The sequence below is a fragment of the Thamnophis sirtalis genome, unplaced genomic scaffold, assembly GCF_051295495.1.
Source record: "Thamnophis sirtalis isolate CommonGarterSnake01/CBP01778 unplaced genomic scaffold, rThaSir2_p1.2 scaffold_9, whole genome shotgun sequence".
Taxonomy (NCBI): Eukaryota; Metazoa; Chordata; class Lepidosauria; order Squamata; family Natricidae; genus Thamnophis; species Thamnophis sirtalis.
This window is the reverse complement of record NW_028261389.1, coordinates 31,323,371-31,347,450: the sequence shown is the minus strand read 5'-3', so window position 1 is coordinate 31,347,450 and position 24,080 is coordinate 31,323,371. Positions and strand designations below refer to the sequence as shown.

General features: G+C 41.1%; 1 protein-coding gene across 6 annotated transcripts in view; it reads right to left on the bottom strand.

Moving 5' to 3' along the window:
* TNRC6B (trinucleotide repeat containing adaptor 6B) overlaps window positions 1-24,080 on the bottom strand; it is a 132,925-nt gene that overhangs the window by 20,163 nt on the left and 88,682 nt on the right. For 3 of the 6 annotated variants that reach the window (XM_014061310.2, XM_014061311.2, XM_014061312.2), the window contains 11 exons: window positions 20,314-20,359; window positions 19,506-19,654; window positions 16,356-16,526; window positions 15,586-15,711; window positions 11,845-11,976; window positions 11,335-11,445; window positions 10,553-10,724; window positions 6,318-6,455; window positions 5,705-5,881; window positions 1,288-1,434; window positions 167-262 (listed from right to left, as the gene is read on the bottom strand). In XM_014061310.2, coding sequence (XP_013916785.2) covers window positions 167-262; window positions 1,288-1,434; window positions 5,705-5,881; window positions 6,318-6,455; window positions 10,553-10,724; window positions 11,335-11,445; window positions 11,845-11,976; window positions 15,586-15,711; window positions 16,356-16,526; window positions 19,506-19,654; window positions 20,314-20,359 — 1,465 coding nt within the window. Of the gene's footprint in view, window positions 1-166; window positions 263-1,163; window positions 1,435-5,704; window positions 5,882-6,317; window positions 6,456-10,552; window positions 10,725-11,334; window positions 11,446-11,844; window positions 11,977-15,585; window positions 15,712-16,355; window positions 16,527-19,505; window positions 19,655-20,313; window positions 20,360-24,080 lie in introns of all 6 variants that reach the window. The other 3 variants (XR_015697723.1, XM_014061314.2, XM_014061313.2) reach the window with 3 other exon arrangements.

The following is a 24,080-nucleotide window of genomic DNA, read 5'->3' as shown; positions in this document are numbered from 1 at the left end:
GAGGCAAATGATGGACTAATAGTAGATGTCAGCTTCCCCCTTGGATATTTTGTTCCCTCCCCTCCCATCTTTTAATTGTAATTTTGTATTTTTATTGTGATAAGATAGATAGATATTCACTTATCTTTTATTCCCTTACTTGGGTCGAAAATATAAAGACACATACCTGAAGTGCTATGAACATTTGTGAAAGAATTGTCAGAGGCACTGTAGGGCCAGGCACCAGGTGAAGGCAGCGAGGTGTTGAGGGAAGAATTAGACCCTATGGAAGGAAAGGAAAGGAGAGGAAAACTCAATGATCTTCAAATTTGAAAAAAAAAACTTTCTATAAATGACACTTAATATAACATGTCAAAATTGTTTGCATGTGTGTATATGCCTTACTAATTAGAATCATAGCAGCTTTCAAATCTCAGAATTTATATTTTGTAAGTTAAGAGATAAAACAAAATTTCCAGTTTGTATTATCTTGTACGGCAATGCTCAATTTTTCACTTATGCCAACATGCCACACTCCCAGACAAGCCTCCACCCCCGCTTTCCTCCCCATTGCAACATGTTTTAAAACTAGTCACATAAGACAACCGGGGGGGGGGGGGGAGCTGCAGTGAAGAATCAGCACTTGGAAAAAAGTTAAAGCATCAGAAATCTTTGGCCCACTCATTCAGACCAACCTATCTTATAGGATTCTTACTGTGGGAAAAATAGGAGAAACGAGCACTATATATACCACCTTGAATTGGCATAAGTAAAGGGAGAATATAAATCAAATAAACCTTTCTTCTCAGTAAATAAATCTCTTCTTCCCATAATTAGCCAATTAACAAATAGGCTATTACTTGTACAGGTTGTCCTCGACTTACGATCACAATCGACCCCAAAATTTCTGTTATTAAGTAAGACATTTGTTAAGTGCGTTTTGCCCCATTTCTCAACCTTTCTCGTCACAATTGTTAAGTGAATCACCACAGTTGATAAGTTAGTAACACGGATGCTAAGTGAATCTGGCTTCCCCATTGATTTTGCTTGTCAAAAGGTGATCACATGACCTTGGGACACAGCAATGGGCATAATGATGAGTTAATTGCCAAGCATCTGAATTTTAATCACATGAACATGGTGATGCTACAAAGGCCATAAGTGTGAAAACAGTCATAAATCACCTTTTTCAGTACTGTTGTTAACTTTGAACGGTCACTAAATGAACTGTTGTAAGTCGAGGACTATCTGTATTGCGCATGGCTCCAATCCTGGCAACTATAAAATAGCTATTACAATCCTGCAAACCTGTGCTGTTATCCCGCAGAAGTTGGTGATCGGTATCTACAATGGGGGCTGTGACTGTACCTCCCAGCACACTTCCTGGGGTCACATAAGGGTCAGATTCAGGATCAATGTTTGGAATACCTTTCCACGGCACTCCTGGCTGAAATTCTGAAACAAAACAATAAATACTACTGTTTAAAATAATGTGTTTATGATGTTGTTTCAATAAGACTCTGTATTCTGCAATAAGCAGAATTATGTATCTATCTCAAAATACTATAAGTTTGAAAAAAAACCTGTATTAGTACAGATAAAATATATTAATTTTTTAAAAAAATTGATTGCAAATGTGATGACACAATTATGCCACAAAATCTCACCAAGGTATTTTCTCCCTTCCTTCCAGAATTACTGAACTGAACATCCTAAATAAATATTGTATTATTCAAGAGTGGTTTGTGTATATGCATAATACGATGTAGTTAACACCACTATTTAATTCAATCAGGTATCCCCAAAATTACATGTTATTTATGACTCGAAAAGCCTTAGGAATAAATTAACCCCATAGGAATATATGGAGCTGACTGTTGGTGATGATACTCCAATATTGCTATATTATGATCCATCAAATCACCTTTGACTCCTGGTGATGAGAAGGACATCTTCTTGTAGTTTGGGAAACATTTTTGGAAATAGTTTAATATTTCCTTCTTCCTAGAGCTAAGAGACAGTGACATTGGTCTGTTTTATCTCCTTTATAACATGATTTATTCAACTATTTTGAATGAGTAGTTTGATAAACTCTAAAAGATCAAAAGAGAATGTCTGCAGTTGTGTATGAACATGATGGAATCAAGGATGGTTTGTAAGGTTACAAATGTGGGGTATCTGTTAGGAATATAATCTAACGGTTGGCTTGGCAATATATAAACCATGCAACAATGCTATACCTATTTCTTTAAATCATACTGTAAAATGTGATTGGTTGCTGTTTTCCTCAATCGGCCATAAGAGGGAGCCAGAATGACTGTTAGCTCTCTGTTTCATTAGATGCTGGGCTGATCTGATCTGAGTTTTGTGGAAGCTGGCTGTTAGAAAGTGCCGTGAGCTATTGTAAGTTTTGCAATTGGTAGCAAACTTTGAGTACTGAACTGATTGTATGATTATGGATTATGTTATTTGGATTATCCCTTAACTGAAAGACATTGATGAATGACTGTCTTATATGTGTATGACTTGGACTATTTGATGGACTCTGATACCTCTATTTCCACGAAAGTAAAAGCCTTTTTAAACTGCAGTGTCTTTGTATGCTGGTTTGTGTGTTCTCCAACACAATTCTCACAACGCTTCTCTGAACGCACTCACTCTCCCAACAGGGAGCTTACCTAACAGTATAGATATAAACTAGTTCAGTTATCTCCCTGTTTTCTTATGTCTGACCTTTTTACAAAAAATATTTTTATCCTGCTTTTTTTTCATATACAACTCAAGACAGAGAACCAATCAATACTCTTTCATTCTCCTATTTTTCCCAGAATAATCACCTTGTGAGGTGAGTTGGAAGAGAAAGTGTGACTGGTACAAAGTCACCCAGTCAGCTTTCATGTCCAAGGTGCGACTAAAACTCAGTCTAGACACGTGATGGCGAACCTATGGCACGCGTGGCGGAAGTGGCACACAGAACCATTTCTCCTGGCACGCGGAGCCATCACCTGTTGCTCTTCCGGGTTCATGCGCAGCAGCCAGCTGGTCTTCATGCGCACTGGCGTGCCAGAAAGCAGAAATGGAGCCTCTTGGTGCGCATGCGCACATCAGGAAAATGATCTTTTTGTTTCCAGGGTGCACCTGCGTGTCGGCCATTTGGTGATCTGGTTCCTGGTGCGCATGCACACGCAAAAACCAGCAACAGGAAGAGCAACGGCTGCACGTGCCAAAAGACGCGGAGAGGGTTCCTGGCCATCGCTTCTTAGTGGAACAGAGCTGTGGTTGGGGATTCCCTCTCTCCCCGGCTGAGCGGGCTTCTTGCATGGCCCCAGCCATCCAGCCCATGGCTCATTTGCGGTCCCAAGTGCCTGGCTGGCTTGGGCACCCCAGAAAAGCAGCGGCAACCACAAAGGGAAGGGCAGGAGGGGCCAGTCGGCCCCTGCAGCCACTCCCACACTAACCAGACTATGACACACTGTGACAGCTGCTGGGGGCGAGGGGGCAGCAGCAGCAAGGACGGGCTTTCCTCCATCCCCACCTGAGCGGGCTACTTGCACAGGTCCAACCCGCAGCTCTGATGAGGATCACAGTCTGGAGTGCCTGGGCGGCTTGGGCACCCCAGAAGAGCAGCAGCTGCAGCCACAAGGGGAAGGGCAGGAGCAACCGGGCAACCACCGCAGCTGCTCTGTCAGCAAGCCAGGCCCTCTGTGGCGTCTTTATGAGGGTAGCTTGCCTCCCTGCCAACAGCTCCTCTGCCAGCATCCCAGCTGGAAGCAGCAGTGCAACAGTCACCGTTACCAGGGGAGAAAGGGAGGCGGTGGCGAGAACAGGTGACTGTCACTCCTTCGTCCCTTCCCTAACAGCGGCTGTTGCGCTTCCGCTTCCAGCCAGAATGCTGGCAGAGGAGCTGCTGGCGGGGAGGTGAGCTACCCGCATAAAAACACCGCTGAGGGCCTGCTAGCCCCTTGGCGACGTCCCGGTACCAGGGGCAAAGGGGTGGCGGTGGCAATAATGGTCAGGCCTGGGCTTCCCTCCCTCCCTCCCGAGCAGGCTTCTTGCACAGCTCCAGCCCATGGAGCCATGGAAGCAGCAGCACTCTGGATTGCGGAGCCATGGGCTGGAGCTGTTCAAGTAGCCCACTTGAGTGGGGAGGAAGGAAAGCCCTTGCCCGTCCTTGCCATTGCTGCCTCCTCGCTGTCGGCAGCTGTCACAGTGCTGCTTCTGGTTGGGATGCTGGAGCAGCCAGAAGAAGAAGCCGTCGTGGGGGAGGTGGGCGGGGCAGACACTGATTGCAAATGCTTCTGGTGCATCTGATGGAACAGGCGGAATGACTTCTGGGATTTGAGGCGGCAGCATGGATGTAGGCAACAAGCCCAGCAGAGGCAGCGGTGGCAACAGCATTGTAGGGGCTGCCCGGGGTTGCCCCATAACCCAGGTCAGGAACATGGAGCCATGAAGTGGGTCCCCCAGGGCATCAGCTGGCCAAAGCACAGGCCTTCACAGGCCGCAATAGAGACAAAGTCTGTGCGCTGGGCGGGGTGATCGCGAGGCTTTGGGCCCGGCATGGGCCAGCTCGGCCACCCCACCAAGAGGAGCACTTTATTCTGTTGCCCCCGAAGTCAGTGGGGAGCAGCCAGTGCTGCTGCTGTGGATGTTAAGTGGAAGGTGCTGGGTCCAAAATGGCCTTTATATTCCTCCCTGGCCTCTGTTTCCCCAGACAGGCAGAGCAAGAGCCCAGGGCCAAGCCCATCGGCCACAGCCTCCATTTCCAAGAGCAGGCTATTCAGTTGCCCCCAGTGCAGTCCGGGAGACAGCAAAGAGCCTCGGGAGGGTGGGGGAGGCTGTTTTCGCCCTCCCCAAGCTCCTTGAAAGCTCCTGGAGCCTGGGGAAGGGGGAAAATGGGTCTATCGTGGGCCAAAGGAGGGGGTCACGCGCGCATGCGCAGGGTGTGCACGCATGCATGCGCAAGGGGATTGTGCGCATAGCATTATGGGTATGGCATGCCTGTGTACGACCCCATTGTGCTCTCCCTGCTTTTGGCACGGGAGCCCAAAAAGATTCGCCATCGCCGGTCTAGGCCAACACCTTCAGTACTGTACCAAATTGGCTTTTAAGGCTCTCAATTTTTGATATATTAGGTCTCACATTTCTTTCTGTGTTTTGTATATAACATTGCTCACTCCAAAAGAGAGTAGTTAACATATATTATGGTATATCTGATAAACTGCACAATTACCTAGTGGGAAGAAATCAGTAACAGAGATATAAATCAAGGAGTATGTCATAGAAAAGATGATGCAGATGAAAAGAAAAACTAAACTCTTGATACAGGAAGACAATTTTAGCCCCATTAAGAAACAATTGGTTCCTTTGCAATTAAGATTAGTAAACCTTGTTCTCCTATATGACGACTTGTCTGGCCTCAAGATTTATGTCAGCTTATTTTTTGTATTCAAATCAGCAGCTTCAGCTAACTTGTAACTAAGTATCATGGGATAATACTAAATAATTTGGTAAACTGTAGTAAACAATTCTTTGAACTTGAATATACAAAAGCTTATTCATAACTTTAAACAATTTTATACAAACTCAGATGGTCAATTAGTGGAAGACTTGGAATCAAAAAACAGTGTTTGCTCAACAGTCAAAACTGTACAAATAAGTTAACATATAAACAAGGATATCATTCCTTTTCCATCTACTCATTCATAGAGCACACTGAAATTACCTGGTGGCCAGCTGGCATTGCTGGATTTGCTTCCAATTTTACTGGTTGGTGGGGATTTGGCTGGTAGCCAACTATCACCAGCAGGACCTGTATGGCTGCCCAGTGGGTCGCCAGGAACTATATCAAATTGGTTATAGGGAGATCCCCCTCGGGCTTTTCCAGGGGGCACAATTGTCCCTGGAAAACAGAAGAAAAATATGTTCTGATAGCAGATGATCAGGCTGGTAGCAGAGGCTATCATAATATTGTTACCAGTGCTATTATGTAATTCAGTGCATTGAAATGTAGCTGACGTGCCATGGATACATATGAAAGCTGGAATAAATTCATTCACAGCAGGCCGTACAAGTAGAAAGTAGAATTGAATGCTACAAGTATATTTTATCTAGAGTTGCTCGATGGCAAAATTGGTGGAATATACATTTAATAAATTAATAAATAAATTTATCTGAAGTTTGATCTATTAAAAATCAGATCTAGTTTAAACAAAAGCTACTGGACTCAAAGCATATTATCATAGTATGTTCAGGTTATTCTAACAGGTATTTCACTGGCAAAAAGAAGTTTCATTTTGAATGTATCACTAAGGATTTCTGACAATCTAATTTCTCACCATTTTTGTGCATACTGGCATCTTGGGAAGCTACAGGTGGCAAGCCATCCATCATAGAAGTCCACTGTTTAAAGCGAGATTCTGTTCCAGTTTCTTTTCCTCCTACCATGCCATAATCCATGCTATTTGAACCAAAACCTTTAAAACAGCAATGTATTTAAATGCATATATGAGCAACTATGATGACAGGTATAGTGCTAATGAGGAAAACCTAGATACATCTGCTCATTTGAAATAAATCTGTATAAACAACATTGTTCATTCTTTCCTCTAAGCTGCACCTTAATATAATGTAAGCAATTCTGACATTAAAAAAGGACATGCTGTATACCAGCCTAATGATCACATAAAGACTTAGTACCCTATGATAATTCAGGAACACAATACAAAAACTGAAATAGTAAAATTATGTTCCAATATTCATTAAAAATATAAGCAGTTCTTGACTCACGACCACAATTGAGCCCAAAATTTCTTTTGCTAAGCTGTTAAGTGAATTTTGCCTCGTTTTACAGCCTTTTCTTGTCACAGTTCTTACGTGAATCATTGCAGTTGTTAAGTTAGTAACGGGGTTGCTAAATGAATCTGGCTTCCCCATTGACTATGCTTGTCAGAAAATTGCAAAAGGTCATCAAATGACCCAGGGGACGCTGCAACCATCATAAATATGAATCAGTTGCCAAGCACCCAAAGTTTGATCACATGACCATGGAGATGCTGCAATGGTCATAAGTCAGATGTTATAACTGAACAGTTCACTAAATGAACTGTTGTAAGTCATGGAGTATCAAACTTTCTTCTTCCTGCAAACACAACTACGCAACCCAGGTGTTCCCATGTTAGTGGGGTAGCTCAATTACATGAATAGTAAAAGTACTGTCCCATCTAGTATTTTCAATAGTGGCTATAGCAGGAATTCCCAGAATTTCAGATAGAAGTCTTTATCAGCATTATTTTCATTATTATGACAGGAAACACACTTAGAACATTTTGCACGCACAATGACACAATTAATCATTTATATTTAATCAACTCCAGTTTTTAAGTGATAAATAAATTTTTAAAAGAATTATGTGTGGTAGAATTTTTTAATCTTGCAACGATCTATTTTTATCAATAGCTTATTGAAAGCTATTTGAATAGCTTATATGTACTTAATGAGTGCAGGAAATAATTTAACCTCTGATCCCATCCAACACACTTCATCACTACCGTGTTTCCCTGAAAATAAGACAGGGTCTTATTTTTTTTTTGATCCACAAAATATGGCCTTGGGCTTATTATAGGGGAGGGCTTATTATTTTCTGGGGCAGGTGAGAAGTGAGGTGCGCCTTTTACCTTTCCAGTTCCGTCACATTCCTCGCCATTGTGTCCAGGGAAGCCGCTTAATAAAAAAAAATAAAAAACCCCTTCTCACGAGTTCTATCAAACTTCTTGAAGTCGCGAGAAGGTTTCTTTTCTTTTTTTTACCAGGGGCTTTCCTGGACACAATGGCGAGGAACGCGACTGACCTGGAAAGGTAAGAGGCGCGCCTCGCGCCCCAGCACCGCCCACCTCACCCCAATGGTAAAGGCAGCCTGCCTGGTTCCCTTCCCCGCCGCCCCTTTAGCGAGGGGTGGCAGGTGGGGGGGGGGGAGAAGCAAGGCGTGCCTCTGACCTGTTCAGACCCGCTGCGTTTTTCGTCCATTCGTCCAGTGAAGCCACTTGTAAAAAAAAACCTCTCAAGTTGAACTTGTGAGATACGTGTTCTAGCGTGGAATGGGACTGTCCTCCTCCTGCCCTTTGCCCGCCCTATTTCGCCCCCAGGGTTTCTCCCCCAGTCATCCACCTCTTCACACTTCACCTCCGCTGTGAGTCACCTGACTAATAGCTAATAAATCATTTGCAATCCCCCCACCCCAAAATGCTGGGGAATAGCTAAGGATTTATTAGCTATTCCCCAGCATTTTGGAATAGCTAAGGATTTATTAGCTATTCCCCAGCATTTGGGAATGCAAAGGATTTATTAGATTTTCTAGCTCGGACCTGAGGCAATTGTAAACTTGACACAAAATACTTTCTCCCTCCGTGCCTCTCTCTTTCTCCCTTCCCTTCCTCTGACTGGCTGGCGGCTAACTGTCTCTTGAGCCCAAAAGGCCGGGGTGAAGAGTATCTCTCCCAAAGGCCCATGAGGAAGGGCTGGGAACGGAAGAGAAGGATGAACAGTCCCATTCCACGCTAGGACTCGCGCCTCGCTTCTCCTCCCCCCCCTCTCTAAAGGGACGTTGAGGAAGGGAACAAGCCAGGCAGCTGTTACACTGGGGGTGGGGTGGGAGGTGGCAGGCCAGCAACGCACCTCATGCCCCATTCCCTCTCACGCAATAAGAACACCTCCCACCAAGCCCCAATGATAATGGCAGGCCTGGCTGCTTCCCTTCCCCGACGTCCCTTTAGTGAGGGGTAGCAGTGGGGGGGAGAAGCGAGACGTGTGTCCTAGTGCTATGGGAGACTGACAACTCCGCTGCGTTCCTTGCCCTTTCGTAAAAAAAAAACCTCGTGAATTCAACTTGCGAGGTTTTTTTTACAAGTGGCTTCACTGGACGAATGGGCGAGGAACACAGCGGGGCTGAACAGGTAAGAGGCATGCCTCGCTTCTCCCCCCCCCCCCACCTGCCACCCCTCGGTAAAGGGGCGGCGGGGAAGGGAACCAGGCAGGCTGCCTTTACCATTGGGGCGAGGTGGGCGGTGCTGGGTCGCGAGGCGCGCCTCTTACCTTTCCAGGTCTATTGTGTTCCTCGCCCTTTTGTCCAGTGAATCTCCTTGTAAAAAAAACCCCATGAGTTCAACTCGCGAGGTTTTTTTTTTACAAGGGGCTTCAATGGGCGGAAGGGTGAGGAACGCAGCGGAGCTGTCAGTCTGGTAGCGCTAGGACGTGCGCCTCGCTTCTCTCCCCCCCCACCTGCCTCGCTAAAGAGGAGGTGGGGAAGGGAACCAGGAAGGCTGCCTTTACCATTGGGATGGGGTGGGCGGTGTTTTTTTGCGCGAGAGGGAACAAGCAGGAGGGGGTGATTGCATTGCTGGCCTGCTGCTCTTTTTGCGGCGGGCTCTTTGCACGGGAGGGAACGGGGCGTGAATCACTTTGCTTGGCCTGCGGCAGGCCCTCTTTTTATCCTGGAAGCTGTACCGATAGGTGGTGCAGTGGTAATGGCGAGGACCAGTTGTGCATGTGCTTAAATAGTTGGGGCGGGCTTATTTTTGGGGGAGGGCTTATTATGGTGCATGCTCTGAAAAGCCCAATTGGGCTTATTAGCAGGGTGTGTCTTATTTTCGGGGAAACACGGTATCTACATATATAACTTATATCCCAGTCAGATGATGAGAAAAGGAAAACTGGAATTAAATCCTGAGAATTTCTAGGGATTTCAATTCTAAATTGTGACTAGATTAGGTTCCTATATTTTTCTCTAATCTCCCTTTGAAGAGCTCACAATGGATTAAGAAGATGTCAGGTTTCATTCCTCACTAGGAGCATTTACTTATTGAACATTCTTTGGAACCAAAACACAGAACCTTTCCTTTTTATTTTGTATTGCTCAGGGCTTGAACACAAAACATCGCATATATAGAATAACCTGTATCACAAACAGGTAGAATTTAATGAAAATATGAGTGTATTTATATTGTGGAAAAATCATAACAGTACATCATGCATAGAAATTTACAGTGTATACATCCATTAACTAGACATCAGAGTATACTTTCTTGACTGTTACTGACTTTTTTTGTTTCTATTATCTTAGACATACCATTATTTTCATGAGAAAACACATAAAATTAAATATTTATAAAAGGCCATATCCATAAATATATCAATATAAAAAGCCACTGTAATATTTAAGAACTTGCACAGGATTCAATAATTAATTGAAATTTAATTCCAAAGTGTTTCCTAATTAGATTTTTGAACCATATGAATGACTATAATGATACATGTCCTAAATCACCTGTTTACATCTTTGTACAAATAAACTATTTATTAAAAAGTCCAAATTAAGCAAGATAATTTTAAAATAAAGCAAATATAATGCTAGGTAATGCTAAGTAGAAAAAGATACCAAAGCTAGAGTTTCATGTGATATGGCAAATTTCAGTAAAGAAGCAACTTGAGCAAATCAAGCATGTATATACTTGATGTTGTAATATTATTATGTAACAATGAAAAGAAATAATAAATTATGTATATTTACAATATTTACCTGAATTATATCCAGGAATCTGCCCTTTGGTTGACATATCTGAGAGACCCACATTTAGACCACTAGATACAATATTGTCTAAATGAGGCTTAGGTCCAACTGGATGGGATGGAGAATGTTTCATGCCTGGCTGTCTTTGCTGTTGTTGAAGGGCATTTACCATACGGGCAAGCTGCAGTTAAAGAAACAAACAAAAATTGGTTGACCTCAGACATAGGCAATCTGGTGTTGCAAAGGTATTTTTGGACTATTTTGTATCAAACCTAAAAGCAAATGTTTGTATGATTTTTTAAATCAAAAATCCCTATTCGTATATTATCTTAATACAAACAAAGGATTATGGTTCAAAACATTGTTTTTAAACTTTCCAAGTTCATGAGATTCTAGGCCATTTTGTTTAAAAAAATGAAGAATACCTAAAAAAAACAGGGAGGAAAGGGAAAGAGTATTAAGATTAAGTATTTATTTTCTCTTTCAAGTAATACATCCATTATTGTATAATCTTAATAGAATGCCTTAGCTTGAGCATGATGGTAATTATCATTACTATATGCTTCTCAATTACTTAAAGAAATTCTTAAAACCAGTGCAACGTTCAATTTATTTCAATATTAGATCTTGGTTTTACTGAGTATTGAAAAAGTATTGACAATATTTAAAAATATTTAAATGAAAGGTAGTGTGGCCTTCAATTATGTTCCATGGAGGAAATACTAGATAAAATAAAACTTAATAATTATCTTTCCTGATTAACTTGACAGATTTCACAGGTCACACATTACCTGTTGTTCCTGTTGTTGTCGTACAGCTTGAGAAATCTTTCTCTGATTTTGTAATAGTTGTTGTTGTTGCTGCTGCTGCTGCTGCTGCTGCTGGAGGAGCAGTTGACAGGCCTTCAATGCAAATGAATGAAGGAAAGAAACTAATTTACTTTGCACAAGCTTAAATTGGACAGTGTACATTTGTATAACAAAAATAAACAAAAACAATTAAAAACATTATCATAGAAGAGCCTGATGTTTAATACCAATTTATCAAAGGCTTTACATAATAGAGTTATTCTTTTTTAATGATATCTACAGTTTCAAATTTAATGTTTGGAAAACTATTGTTATCCACTTATTACTAAGGATTTGTCCATATGCATAGGTCTATGTCTATATATGTATTTCCTACAACATATATTTAAAACACAACCACAATAAAATTATCTCAAGTACACCCCATGTACAGGAATAGGAATGGGGGAATAAGAAAATTTAGTCGGACATCATATGAGAACAGCTACTTACAAGCTGAAACTGAGGAAACTGTGGAAGTTGGCTCAACATAGCAATTTGTTGAGGAGAAAGTTGGGGCCCCATATTGAAAAGGCCTGGATTCAGACCACTGTTAGGAAATTGCTTAAGCATGGATGCAGAAACCTATATGAAAAGAGGAAAAAACACACACCCAAATTTCCAATAAAGTAATAGAACAACAAAATCATTTATTTAGAAACACTTATAAATCCAAATTACTTTAGTACTTTTAAAAAAATGATACACCAAATTTAGCCAAACTAAAGTGGTAAGAGCTCATTTCCCCCCCCCCCCCCCATTAGGTATTGTTGTGGGGATTTATTGAGGTTTATGCCAGCATACAGGGTTGGTTTCCTAATACTCAGTCACTATCATTTATGGTATACCCGTTTTCACTTTCTAAAATGTAAGACCACTTTTCTTCCTAGGAGGAATTGCTGGAAGGCAGCTCACCACTGAATTATTGAAACCTGGCAGGAATAGTTAACTGGGCTGAGGAGAGGTTGTGGATTAATGATTCCACATCCACTATATTAAGGTAAATATATTTGAAAACGTAACATAAAATTGAACTATTTTTTTTATTATGGGATCTAAGTCACTCATGAGTTTTGAATTTTGATCTGCAAAGATTGGGTAAATGAAAGACACAAGGAGGCGTGGTCAAGAATTTCAATCCAGTCCTTGGGCAGTGTAACAGAATTTAACCCATGCTTGGACTCTCCAAGCAGTACACAGGAGAAAAGCTGGACAGTGGATTGTATCTGATCAGCTCTAGGCTCAGAAGAAGAGCTACCCTTGAATGAGAAGATGTACTGGAAAAATTGTTCCAGGGGAAGGTATACAGATCTCTTCTGGCCCAGCAACTTCAACCCAATCCAGTGCCTAGGCAACTGGATTGCTGGTGGTCTCAGCATCATAGATAAATCTCAGGATCACATTTGTCCACAACTTGCTGGAGTGAACACACGTGGCATGTATTACTCAGTCCTGGTTAGGAAAAAGTGATGATGTTGCCTCTCTAAAATTTGTCCCTCCAGGTTTTGGTACTGCCTCCATCTTCAAACCAAGGGATGTAACATAGTAATAATTGTTCAGGATATTCTGGCAGTGGTCAGGGGTTATAGTGTAATATAGGGATAATTTTGAACAGCAGAAAGAAGAACTACAACCAAGACAAGTCAGACAAAAGAAATTTGAAACTGAAGCAGAAATGTAACTTGAGAAAGAATCTCAGGCTTGACACTCTCTTCATCTTCAAGAGAACTAGAGAGGATCAAGTCTGAAATGCAATTACAAGAAATTGTATTTTTTTCGTCTGATCATCGTCTTGGATGCAGGTCTTCTTCCTTTCTCAATGTTACACCTACCCTGTTAAGCAACTGTTCCAATGACCAGGTCTTTAAGTGAAATGCCACCATTTCATTCAGATAAAGTTATCTCATTCTAGCATACATTGATATTAAATGCATAAAATTTGGTTGTAAATGTGTGCAAGCATTGGAAAATGATTTTCTAATTACCTTTTATTATCGTTAGATAACTTAGGTAGTCACTAAACAAGGAGTATATTGCTAGAGTATATTCCTACAGCTTATTATAGGGGCCCAGTTTTAAAGGTGATGGACTGTAAAGCCGTGACACTGGGCCATTGGGTTAAATTTTGGTCTATATTACACAATTTGCTACAAGTCTCTTCCTAATTTCTTGGATCTCCTCTTGGGGCTATTGGTGGAATCACTCAATTTTTACTGTAAGGTACTTCAATTACTGTGGGTGGATGGATTCTGGGAGGTCTTAGGAGTCTATAGCCACCATGAACATGTCACAGATAATCTTGGGCATGATACACACAATGTCCAGATGTTAAATTTAGTGTTTACTTCTCAGCAATCTTTGTTATGTTGCCTCTTGGTTATTAAGAGAGTCACTGCTTACAAGAGTCTTCAATTGATGGGAAGTCAGACTATGATGGTCACTCTAGGCATTACATACATCTAGTTGGATTTCAGACAGCACCTGATTATTCTCCGGTACCTGGAATAGTCTGCTTTTAACCTACAGAATCCTTAAAGGCTTGGTACCTAAAGATCTAACTTCAGGTAGAACTGATCCATTTAGTTTGCTCATCCCAAAGGAGGATGCTCAGAATAACTAGTTATCTCCTACAATATAATGCTTTTCTAGTTATATCCCAATTATGGAATAACCTGCCTCTGGGGATTTAAATATGCCCTCATTTGGTATTTCAATTTTTTTTGTTTTAAAATTTAAATATACACAAACAGTTTGGGTATTTAAAATCAATGTTTTAATGAGAAAGCTGAATTATAATTAGTACGGATAATTAAGGACTTTTTGACAGCATGTTGAAACATTATGGTAGACAAATCTATCTTTGTCAAGGAAATTTCTAGATAGAAAAAAATAGCAGCTAGAATGATAATGCTGATAATGCACCGATAATGCAAGTTGATAAAAATTTGGATTTGAATTGTAGACAAATACATAGATAATTAAACCAAAGAAAACATTTTATGAATAAGAAAATAGTTGTTTCAACTGTGGAGATTATTCAAAGTTAACTTAAAATGTTAGTATAAACTAAAATACAGGGCCATTACTTTACTGCTCAGTATACTTCAAGTATCACAACAGACCTCTAGCAGCCTGTCAATTGGAAGTAACTATAGCTATTGCACCGAACAGGCACTTATTGTCAGGGAAGTGAATGCAGTGGACTATTGCAGACTTTAACTGCTACTAAGCTCTACCTCTACAACAAAAATAAGAAAAGACTACACTAATCTCACTGTTTGGAGAGTCCAACCTGATGCTTAAGGACTGGAGCTCCTCAACTGCATCCTTTTAGGCGACTGAGTTTTTTAAACTGGCCTCTAAAGGGAGCAGCAGGCGTGGCTACACAATCTTTAAACTCAGTCCTTGGGCAGCAAGCTGAAGTTAACCATGCTTGGACTCTCCAAGCAGCTCCTAGGAGAATAAACACATTCAACATCTTGAGTTCAGAACTGCAATAGAGCAGGGGTGTCAAACTCAAGACCTGGGCACCGTATCTGGCCCGGAGGGCTGCCCTTGAAACAGCGAAGACTTGGCTCGTGGGCTGCCCTTGAAACAGCGAAGGACCAACCAGTGGTGGCTTGGTTTTCACTGGCAGAGGGCTACAGGACGCCATCCAGGCCAAAAATGGGCCCTGGAAGCAAAACAAAACGATAAATGTTTCCCTTTTTCCATTTGAGCATCCAAGAAGGGATAGGAAAGGAAAAAGGGAAAGACAAATAAAAAGAAGGAAAGAGAGCAAGGAAGAAGAAAAAAGAATGAAGATGGAAAAAAAAGAAGGAAGGAAGACCTTCCTCCGCTGGAGACAATGGATCCCCCCAGCCCTGCCCGGACCACCACAGGTGCTCCCGACACGAGTCATGATGAGCTGGCAACACTCACCCCAGCCACACCCACCCAGCCCCCAAGGTCAAACGCAACCCTGATGTGGCCCTCAATGAAATTGAGCTTGACTCCCCTGCAATAAAGCAACTTTGCTGCTTAGAATTAATGAGAAAGTGAGTGCAACTATTACTTGGCTTTTAATAAAATCATATAGAGAAAAGGCAGACTGAACAAAATTCTACTTTTACATTTGTTTAATTGTAACCTCTTATATCAATCTGCAGAGACCAGTTGTAAAATTATTTACAATCAAGTTTTTATGCTACTTACCTGGGGGGAAAGAAACTGAGGAGGCACTTGTGCCCGAATATTGGGGGAAGGGTTTAGCGGCTGCACTGGTGGGTGCATCCCTCTCGATTGTGCTGTGCTATTTCCAAACAGACCTTGATTGCCACCCTAAAAACAGAACAATAACTATGAGTTTAACTGTATAAATACTTTATATGTAGTCACTAATTATTATTATTCGTGGAATATTTCAATGTGCAGTTATGTGCTACATTATTTGGGGCATATGAATGCTGATTACCTTAAATTCATTCTGCTCTGACTAGCCTTTTCCAACTTTATCCCCTTCCGAGAAGCTGATTTCATATCACACTCATTTCTTTAAAAGTAGAAACAAAAACATAATAGCCCTCTTCATTTGGAATCTAGAAAAAGACTTCCCTGCACAAATTTAGTCTGACTTTTTAGTTTCAAGTTACATTTTCAGAACAAGAGGAAAATAAGCTTTTCTCGTAGTGTTTCCCAATAGTCTGTTTACTGACTCTAAATAAAGGTTTGCCGTAAGGTGTTAGTAAGAAGTCAAGGGAACAAGAGCAATGTACAGAATTATTAGAAAATGGGGTTAAGGTGAAGAGAGAGAAAAAGAGTGATTAAACATTAGGCTCTTGAATAGGTATTGATTTATTTTAGTATATTCTCATAAACAAAACACATTTTAATTAAAAATGTGTCAGGAGGAAAAAAAACCACTCTCCAAAATGAATATAGGATATAGCCAAGCAGTAATATAACTAACAATGTGATTTTCTTACTTGTCTAGCAGCGAAGTTTTGGGGGTTGAGCCCTGAGCCGATTGCCCCAAGGCAGACGTTTGGTAATGTGGAACCAGAGGGAGATAGCTTGTAGTTGGGAGAAGGGGAGAAGGGAGAGCAGGGAGCCTCATCCCCAAGGCACCCATCTTGATTGGAGAAAGGCAAAGTCAGCTGAAGCAGTTGTTAGCCAATCAGTAGCAGTTGAAGGTTAGTGAAGCAACAGAATGCAAGAAGAGAAACAGCAACAGTGAATGATCAAAAATATATAAAATGTACTTGCTTAGCATTAAAAGGACAGTTTCTACTAGATTATGCTACTTATTTTGAAGATGTGGTCTAAAAGGAGACAATCAAAACAAACCACCACATTATTAACTTTTTTTTCATGGTTAATGCCAAAGTCATAGAAAAAAAAATTCAATGAAAGATATAAATATCTCTGATTTCTGGAAAATTCCATTTATATTTTTGAACAATTTACCCACTGCCTCAATTCCCATGGATCATATACAGATTATAAGAACAAATGTTCCTTTTTGGCATATATACAATTAAGTAACACTTAGAGCAGCTGACACAAATACAGAAAGTCCTTGGATTACCATCTTAATTGGGACAAGAATTTCTGTTGCTAAGTGATAGAGTTGTAAAGTACGATGTCAGTTGACTGCAATGCTTAGCTACAGTAATCCCTGCACTCCCCATTATGGTTGTTATGGAAGTTGCTTGCAATTTCCTGTCAACTTCTAACAAGTCAGTGGGGAAGCCATTAGAAAGTTGCAAGTTCCAGGCAGCTCTCAAATAAGCTGGGAGACAGATAAGAGGCTGCTGCTGAGTATGAGGTTGGCCTGGGGGTGGCTCCTGCTGGGTGATGGAGTGTGTATAGGTGGCTATCAGGATGCAGTGAAGCCGGGTGCACATATGATCAGAGTAGGGCGAATATGGCATGGTGGCTACTGGGTGCATGTATGGCTGTTGAGATGTGGTGTGAATGTGACTGCTGCCAGGTGGGAGAGGGTGTGGGGTGGCTCCCACAGGTGGGGGAAGATGCTTTAGACACACACACAAATGAGATCTTTGAAGATTACCTACAACACTATCAGAGAGCAGAACAGAACTGAAAAACTGCTTCAAGAGTTTTTCCTGAAGGAAAAGCCATATGCTGAACGTAGAAGGTTCCAAAATGAAGAGAAGAAACATCACTACCATCTGTTTCAGATCATAAAACCCAGGCAGTCTCATTGACTGTTCATATACTGGACTAAAAACCCAGGAAGGAGATAATTTGAATCACATTTCAGAAACCACATCGCTAGTAAGAGTTTTCCAAAAGATCTTAGCTCTGTCCTCATCAGAGAACCTACTCCCTTATTCATGCATGCCAAAACAGGTACACAAAGAAGCAGATGAACCAATATAAAAACTTAGTCTATTCTTCAGCCAAAAATGATCTTGCAAAATGCAGTCAGAGCCAGGCAGAATATAAAAGCTCAGGTGGAACTTAGACTGTAGTCTTCTGGCCTTGGGTATTACTGTATTTTTGGACTATAAGATGTACATTAGCTCTAGAGGAGGAAAACAAGAAAAAAAATCTGCCTCGCTGTATAAGACGCACAGACATTTCCACCCACTTTTTTTGGGGGGGGGGGGAGAGAAAGAGCATTTTATACTCTGAAAAATATGTATGTCTGTTTGTCTGCCTAATCATGTTAATAACATCTGGTAATACAGATTAATCTCTGTGCTAGTATCTGTAACTCTGTCAATTTCAATATTACCTATAATTAATTTGTAATTGTAAAATTTTGTGAGTAGCATAAGATCAAAACCAATTGATCTTATACAACTATTAATTACTCTCAATACTAGAATAGAAAAAAACACAGCCAAAATTACAGAAATGTATCACCAATGAGATATAACATATTTCTCAATATTGCAAATATATTGAATTCAGCTTAGTGAATTAATCCTTTATTTATTTGTCAAATTTGTATAGCCATCTATACAAATGCGATTCTGGGCAGAGTTCAACAATCAAATATAAAAACAAGGAGTATAAATACATAAATATAAAAGCCAGATTAAAAAATAAATTTTGTAAAAACAAATCTACAACCCCTCAGTAAAGAGAGGATAAGGATGGGTGCCTAGCAATAGAGTCATATGTATTGAGAGCAGAGTGTGTTTAAATCTTCTGGGAAGGGTAGGGCTGTGAGAGGGAATAAAGGTATGCCATAAGATGCCAGACTTCTCACTTGGGTCAGATGTCAGAGATTGTGACTATGGATAATGAATACTTGTCTGAGATTTTGTTGAATGTACTAATTGCAGCAGACCACATGGGGAAAAAAAAACAAATACAGAAAAGAAAGATTGGATATTTGGCTGATCCTACCATATAGGTGGCTAGTAGATATGCATGTTTTCCACAGAAAGGCAGGGACCTAACTAAGAATGCAAGTATGTCACTCACAGGGGGAAAAAAACCCTTGGAAGTTTCTAACTCTGATTCTGGAGCTAGTGTAAGGAAGATATACCACTGGGTGACATTCCTAGCTCTGCTGTAGGAAAATGCTGCATATATCATGGGCAAGATTAATACTGATAACTAGTTTAATCCTCCCCTTATTATAAAACTTTATATGAAAAGTTACGGAATGGAAAACATAGTTGACAACCCTGGCGTTTGGATTTGAAATGTAAGAACAAATAGTAAATAGATCTAAATATAGGTGATCTGATCTTGTACAGTAGATTTATTTATAGAAGTAAAGATGTTGTTTTAATCATGAATAAATGAGGGCTGAAATATATGACAGAAAGTATAAATTGGTTGGTATATATCAGTGGATATATTCTCAAACTATTTATTAAACTTTTTTATAACCCATCTTGCTTAGATGTGACTCTACAGTAAGATTTTAAGATAATAAATGAACTTATTTACAACCACACACATAAACATACTGAGCCTTCATAAAAAGAACCCTTTTTCCAAATAACTAATGTAAACACTATCTTCTATTTACACCTTTTAAACATTATTTCCCCTGTAATTCTTGTATTTAAACATGACTTTTTACCTATGAAAGTTAAAACAAGAGGAACAGCTTTTATTTTAGATTATCATAAAAAAATATGTCTTACCTTTTCAAAATAAGGCCCACTATCTGGGTTTCCCATATCTTTGGAGCTAGGAGGACGAAAACCAGATCGATTCTTTCTCATTATGTCATGAAAGTCTCCAAGATTCATTCCTCGTTTGTCTACATCAAACTTCTTATCTTGTAGACCACCTGAAGAAGTACGAAACATGTATTCTTGCCAATTACCATTATGCATTATTGTTAATTGATAAAATGCTACTAAATTAAATGATTTAAAACTTATACAAAGTTTCCCTAAAATCATGAAACAATATCCTGAAATGTCCACAAATTTGTTATGAATAAAAAATATCCTATACTTTTTCCACAGAAAAATACACAGTTGAAATGAATGTGTAGGTAATGGGATTTGGCATTGACTAGCCATTAAAGCCCTGACTTTTCCTGATTTTGCATGGATAATAAACTAATTTTTTCTCTCTCATTACATGTAAGTGAAAAATATCTATAGCTAATAACAGAGGTTTTATATTAGAATATCAACAAAATTTCAAGAATTCTCAAATTTTTAGCAGAATGAAACCAAATTATTGCTTCCCCAAAATTCAGTACAAAAATAAATAATTATTACTATTCATACTCCATCAGCTATATGTGTTTCCACTTCAACTCAGCTCTTTCTTTTTTTTTCTTTTTGTCCATCATTATGTGGAAATTACATTAACGATCTACAGTTATTCAAAAAGTCTAGCCATATTGGCATTAAGCTTGCAATATTGCTCAGTTATATTTTTTAAGATGTTATGTACATAAAGTGAAACTGCTTCCTTGTGCTATTAGATACATACCTACTGATAAGTCCATCTTATTGCCTGAAGTATCTTCAGTTTGATTCTGGAAAAGAAAAGAACAGTTCTCAGAAAACTCTAGCTTGGCATACTTGAAAAGAGACGTTCCCTGAAGATGGGCTCCAGCATGAGTCCAAAATCTCAGAAGACAAAATCTGTGATCCTGGTGATTGACCCAGACTGGATCCTGCAACATTATCCTGGGACACATACATTCATCTTCATTTATGAAAAACAATGTATCTTTCTGTGCAGTTTATTTTTACTACTGAAAATGTGTCCAAAATATTGCAAGTGTCTAAAAAAATCACAAAGCTAATCGGAAAACTAATTGGCCAGCCTCTTCAGAAACAAAACCCTGTTGTTAAGATATTCTATGGGTTAGAATGTTATATCATTTTAAAGAAAAATCTAGATTTAATATGTACTGCCAAGTACAGCCTTTGTTTGGCAATTTGGGACTAAATGTTTTTTTAATTTTTAAAAGACACAAATCTATAGAGCTGCAGTAATTATTATTTGAGTTCCAACTAAAATCAATGGGCTATCTACACCTTAATTTTGAATGGCAAAGTCTCAGGAGCAGGAATATATATATTATATTAAAGCACCATAATATCTAATTCTCCCATTTGAGATTTATGCCACAAAGGATTAGGTCCAGAATGATTAATATGATTAATCAGCCAGTGGGAAGATCTTCAAATACTTTATTTAAAATGCTCCAAATGGCACGCCCAACACAAAAGTCAGAAAGAAAAAAAAAAAGGGGGGGGGAGAGAAACAGAGAACCAAAGGGAAAGATAATCTAGCAAAATAATGCTTGTGATAACCTAATAAAGATTAGCACTCTATATGGAAAGGGAGATGCCAAACTGGCTTAAAAAAAAGACTGAGGAACAACTATTGATATATGCTAGATAATGCCAAAGAAGACAATAAATAAATATGTACTTCATGGATTATAGAAAAGCCTTTGATTATGTTCATTTATGTACTTACAGCAATGGGAATTCCACAACATATGAAACCTGTACCAGGTCAAGAAGCCACAATACAGACTAAAGATGAACAAATTAACTTCATATCAACAAAGGAGTGAAACAAGTCTGCCCGCTTGTTCATTTATTCACTCTGTATGCAGAAGATATATTCTATACCTAAAAAGATGACAATTGGGCAGGCATTCCTGGTTACATTTTATGGAAATAAAATAAAGGAGGAGGATAGGAAAAATGCTTTGGACTCTGGTGTTGAAGACTTCTGATAACACCATAAATAGCCAACAAAATAAACAAGTGGATCATAAAACAAATTAAACCAGAGTTCCTACTCATGGTATCAATGAACAGGTTCAAATCATAATGAGACATAATGTTAAGAACTGGCTCTCTGGAGAAGTCTATAATGCTTGGAAATATGGAATAAAAAAGAAGAGGCTGACTGAAGACAGCTCCCATTCAATAACTGTTCAAAATTTTGACAGCACTAAAAAAAAATCTACTACCCATGCCTGAAATTATGGCTGTTACAACACACCCAAGTCACTTGATCAAAATTTGGGCAATCCATAACGTAAATCGCCTACCTATTTTCCCCCTGCATCTCTGCCCTTATGGCCAACCTGCAAAGTGGCATGTGTCAGTGGTAGTGCCAGGACTGGAACTGAAATGGAAAGTGACTTGAGCAGTCTCAGCCTGCTATCACTGCCCCCAGGCACCTACCTCAGCTGCAGTGCTGCCTCTATCACTAAGAAATGCCACTTCAAACCCCACACTGCAGTCAATCATCAGAGAATCACTGTGCAAAGCCGCAATTACCCCTACCACCTGTGATCCATAAGCCCTATTGTGTCCAGCTGACCTTTGCAGTTTTCCTGGTGTTGCTGACAAGGCACGCACCACCTGATTGCACTGTATGTAAGCTGGTTGCAGGCTATGTCTGACCGTCTTCCCAATGCATTCTTCAAGCCCCTCATGTCATTCATTTTCCAAATAGAACATCCCATACTTGTGATCATCAGAAAACTTCTGAGTTCTGAAGCATCATTAAAATGGCTTACCTGCCATTTTCCAAATAGTACACCCATACCCAGAAACTTTCCAAAAGATTGTGAAAATGGGGCACATGGTTCAAAGAATAAACAGCATGAGCAACTTGGAGAATGGCACATGTGGCCTCCAGAAGAAAGCCCTCAGTGGGTAGCAGTTGCCTCACAAAAAGTAGAGTGAGGCCAGGTGTGCTTCATCAGCAGCAGTAGGAAAACAGTGAAGGTCAACTAAGCACAATAGGGCCTATGGATCATAGAAAGGCTGGGCTGGGGCATGTTCCACTGTGCTGCTGGGTCAGCAGAGGATTCCAGGGAGGGTTGCAACTTTGTCCTGTGTTATAATTCAGGGTTTCTTGTAGTTTGAAAGCTGTGACATGCCAAGAAACCCCTGAATTGACTACAGCCTGTAGTGCCAGATGAAGGGCGACGGGGATGCCCATGTCGCTGCCCTGCAGATGTCTTCTATAGGGGCCTGGGAGTCCCAGGCCACCAAGGTGGCCACACTCCTAGTCGAATGGGCCATGATGCTGGCCGGAACCGGCAAGTTCTGCACCTCGTAGGCGAGGGCAATGGCCAGATGGATCCACTGGCTAATGGTGGATGGGGAGACCCTCTTCCCGAGGGTTGGAATGACACAAACAGAGCCGCAGACCTACGAAACTCCGCTGTCCTCCTTAGGTAAATCCGTAAGGCCCTTCTTACATCTAAACGGTTCCAACTGTGCTCCCGCTCCTGGTCGGATCTGGGCAGAAGTCCAGAAGAACCACCTCCTGCAATCGGTGGAAGACCGTGTTTACCTTTGGCAGGAAAGCCGGGTCCAGGCGTAGCACTACCCTGTTATTGTGAAATGTGCATAAATCCTCCCTGGAGGAGAGCCCCCAGCTCCGAGACTCGCCTAGCCGAGGCGATAGCCACCAGGAACACAACATTACAAGTGAGGAGCTTCCAGCTAACCGTCTGGAGTGGTTCAAAAGGCTCAGCCATACGGCCCCGTAGCACCGTGGGAAGGTGCCACGTAGGAAACATGTGGACTGGTGGTGGACGAAGGTGGCCTTCCCCTTTGAGGAATCTCTTAACTAAGGGCAAACGAGGTAGCAGAGTGGGCCCCTCTCCAGGTAGCACCGTGGCCAGTGCCGCCAACTGTCTCCTAACCGTGGCTAGGGACAGGCCCTTGTCCAGACCCTCCTGGAGGAAATCCAGGACTTGAGGGACCGTGGCCCTGGAGGAGGTCACGTGGGCGGCCTGGCACCAGGAGACAAACATCTCTCAAGTGGAATCGTAAATCCTGTTGGTTGATTATCTACGGGAGGCCTCGATGGTTCTGATCACCTTTTGGGACACGAGGGTGCCTGTCAGGTGCTCCCGCTCAATCTCCACACGGCCAGTTGGAGCCACTGTGGATCTGGATGGACCAACTTCCCCTGTAGCAATCTCATCTCCCCCCGGGGAATCCTCCACAGTCTCCCTGCCGACAGACTCAGCAGGTCCGCGAACCAAGCCCTCCTGGGCCAGTAGGGAGCTACTAGGATTACTTTGGCCTGCCCTCTGACTACCTTCTGGATGACCCCGGGAAAGAAGGTGTGTGGGGGGGAAGCATACAGCAGCCCAACCGGCCACTTGGAGCAAAGGGCATTGACCCCCTCCGTTCCCCAAGCTGGGAATCGAGAGAAGAACCACGGCAGCTGAGCGTTGGACGGAGTGGCGAACAGGTCCACCA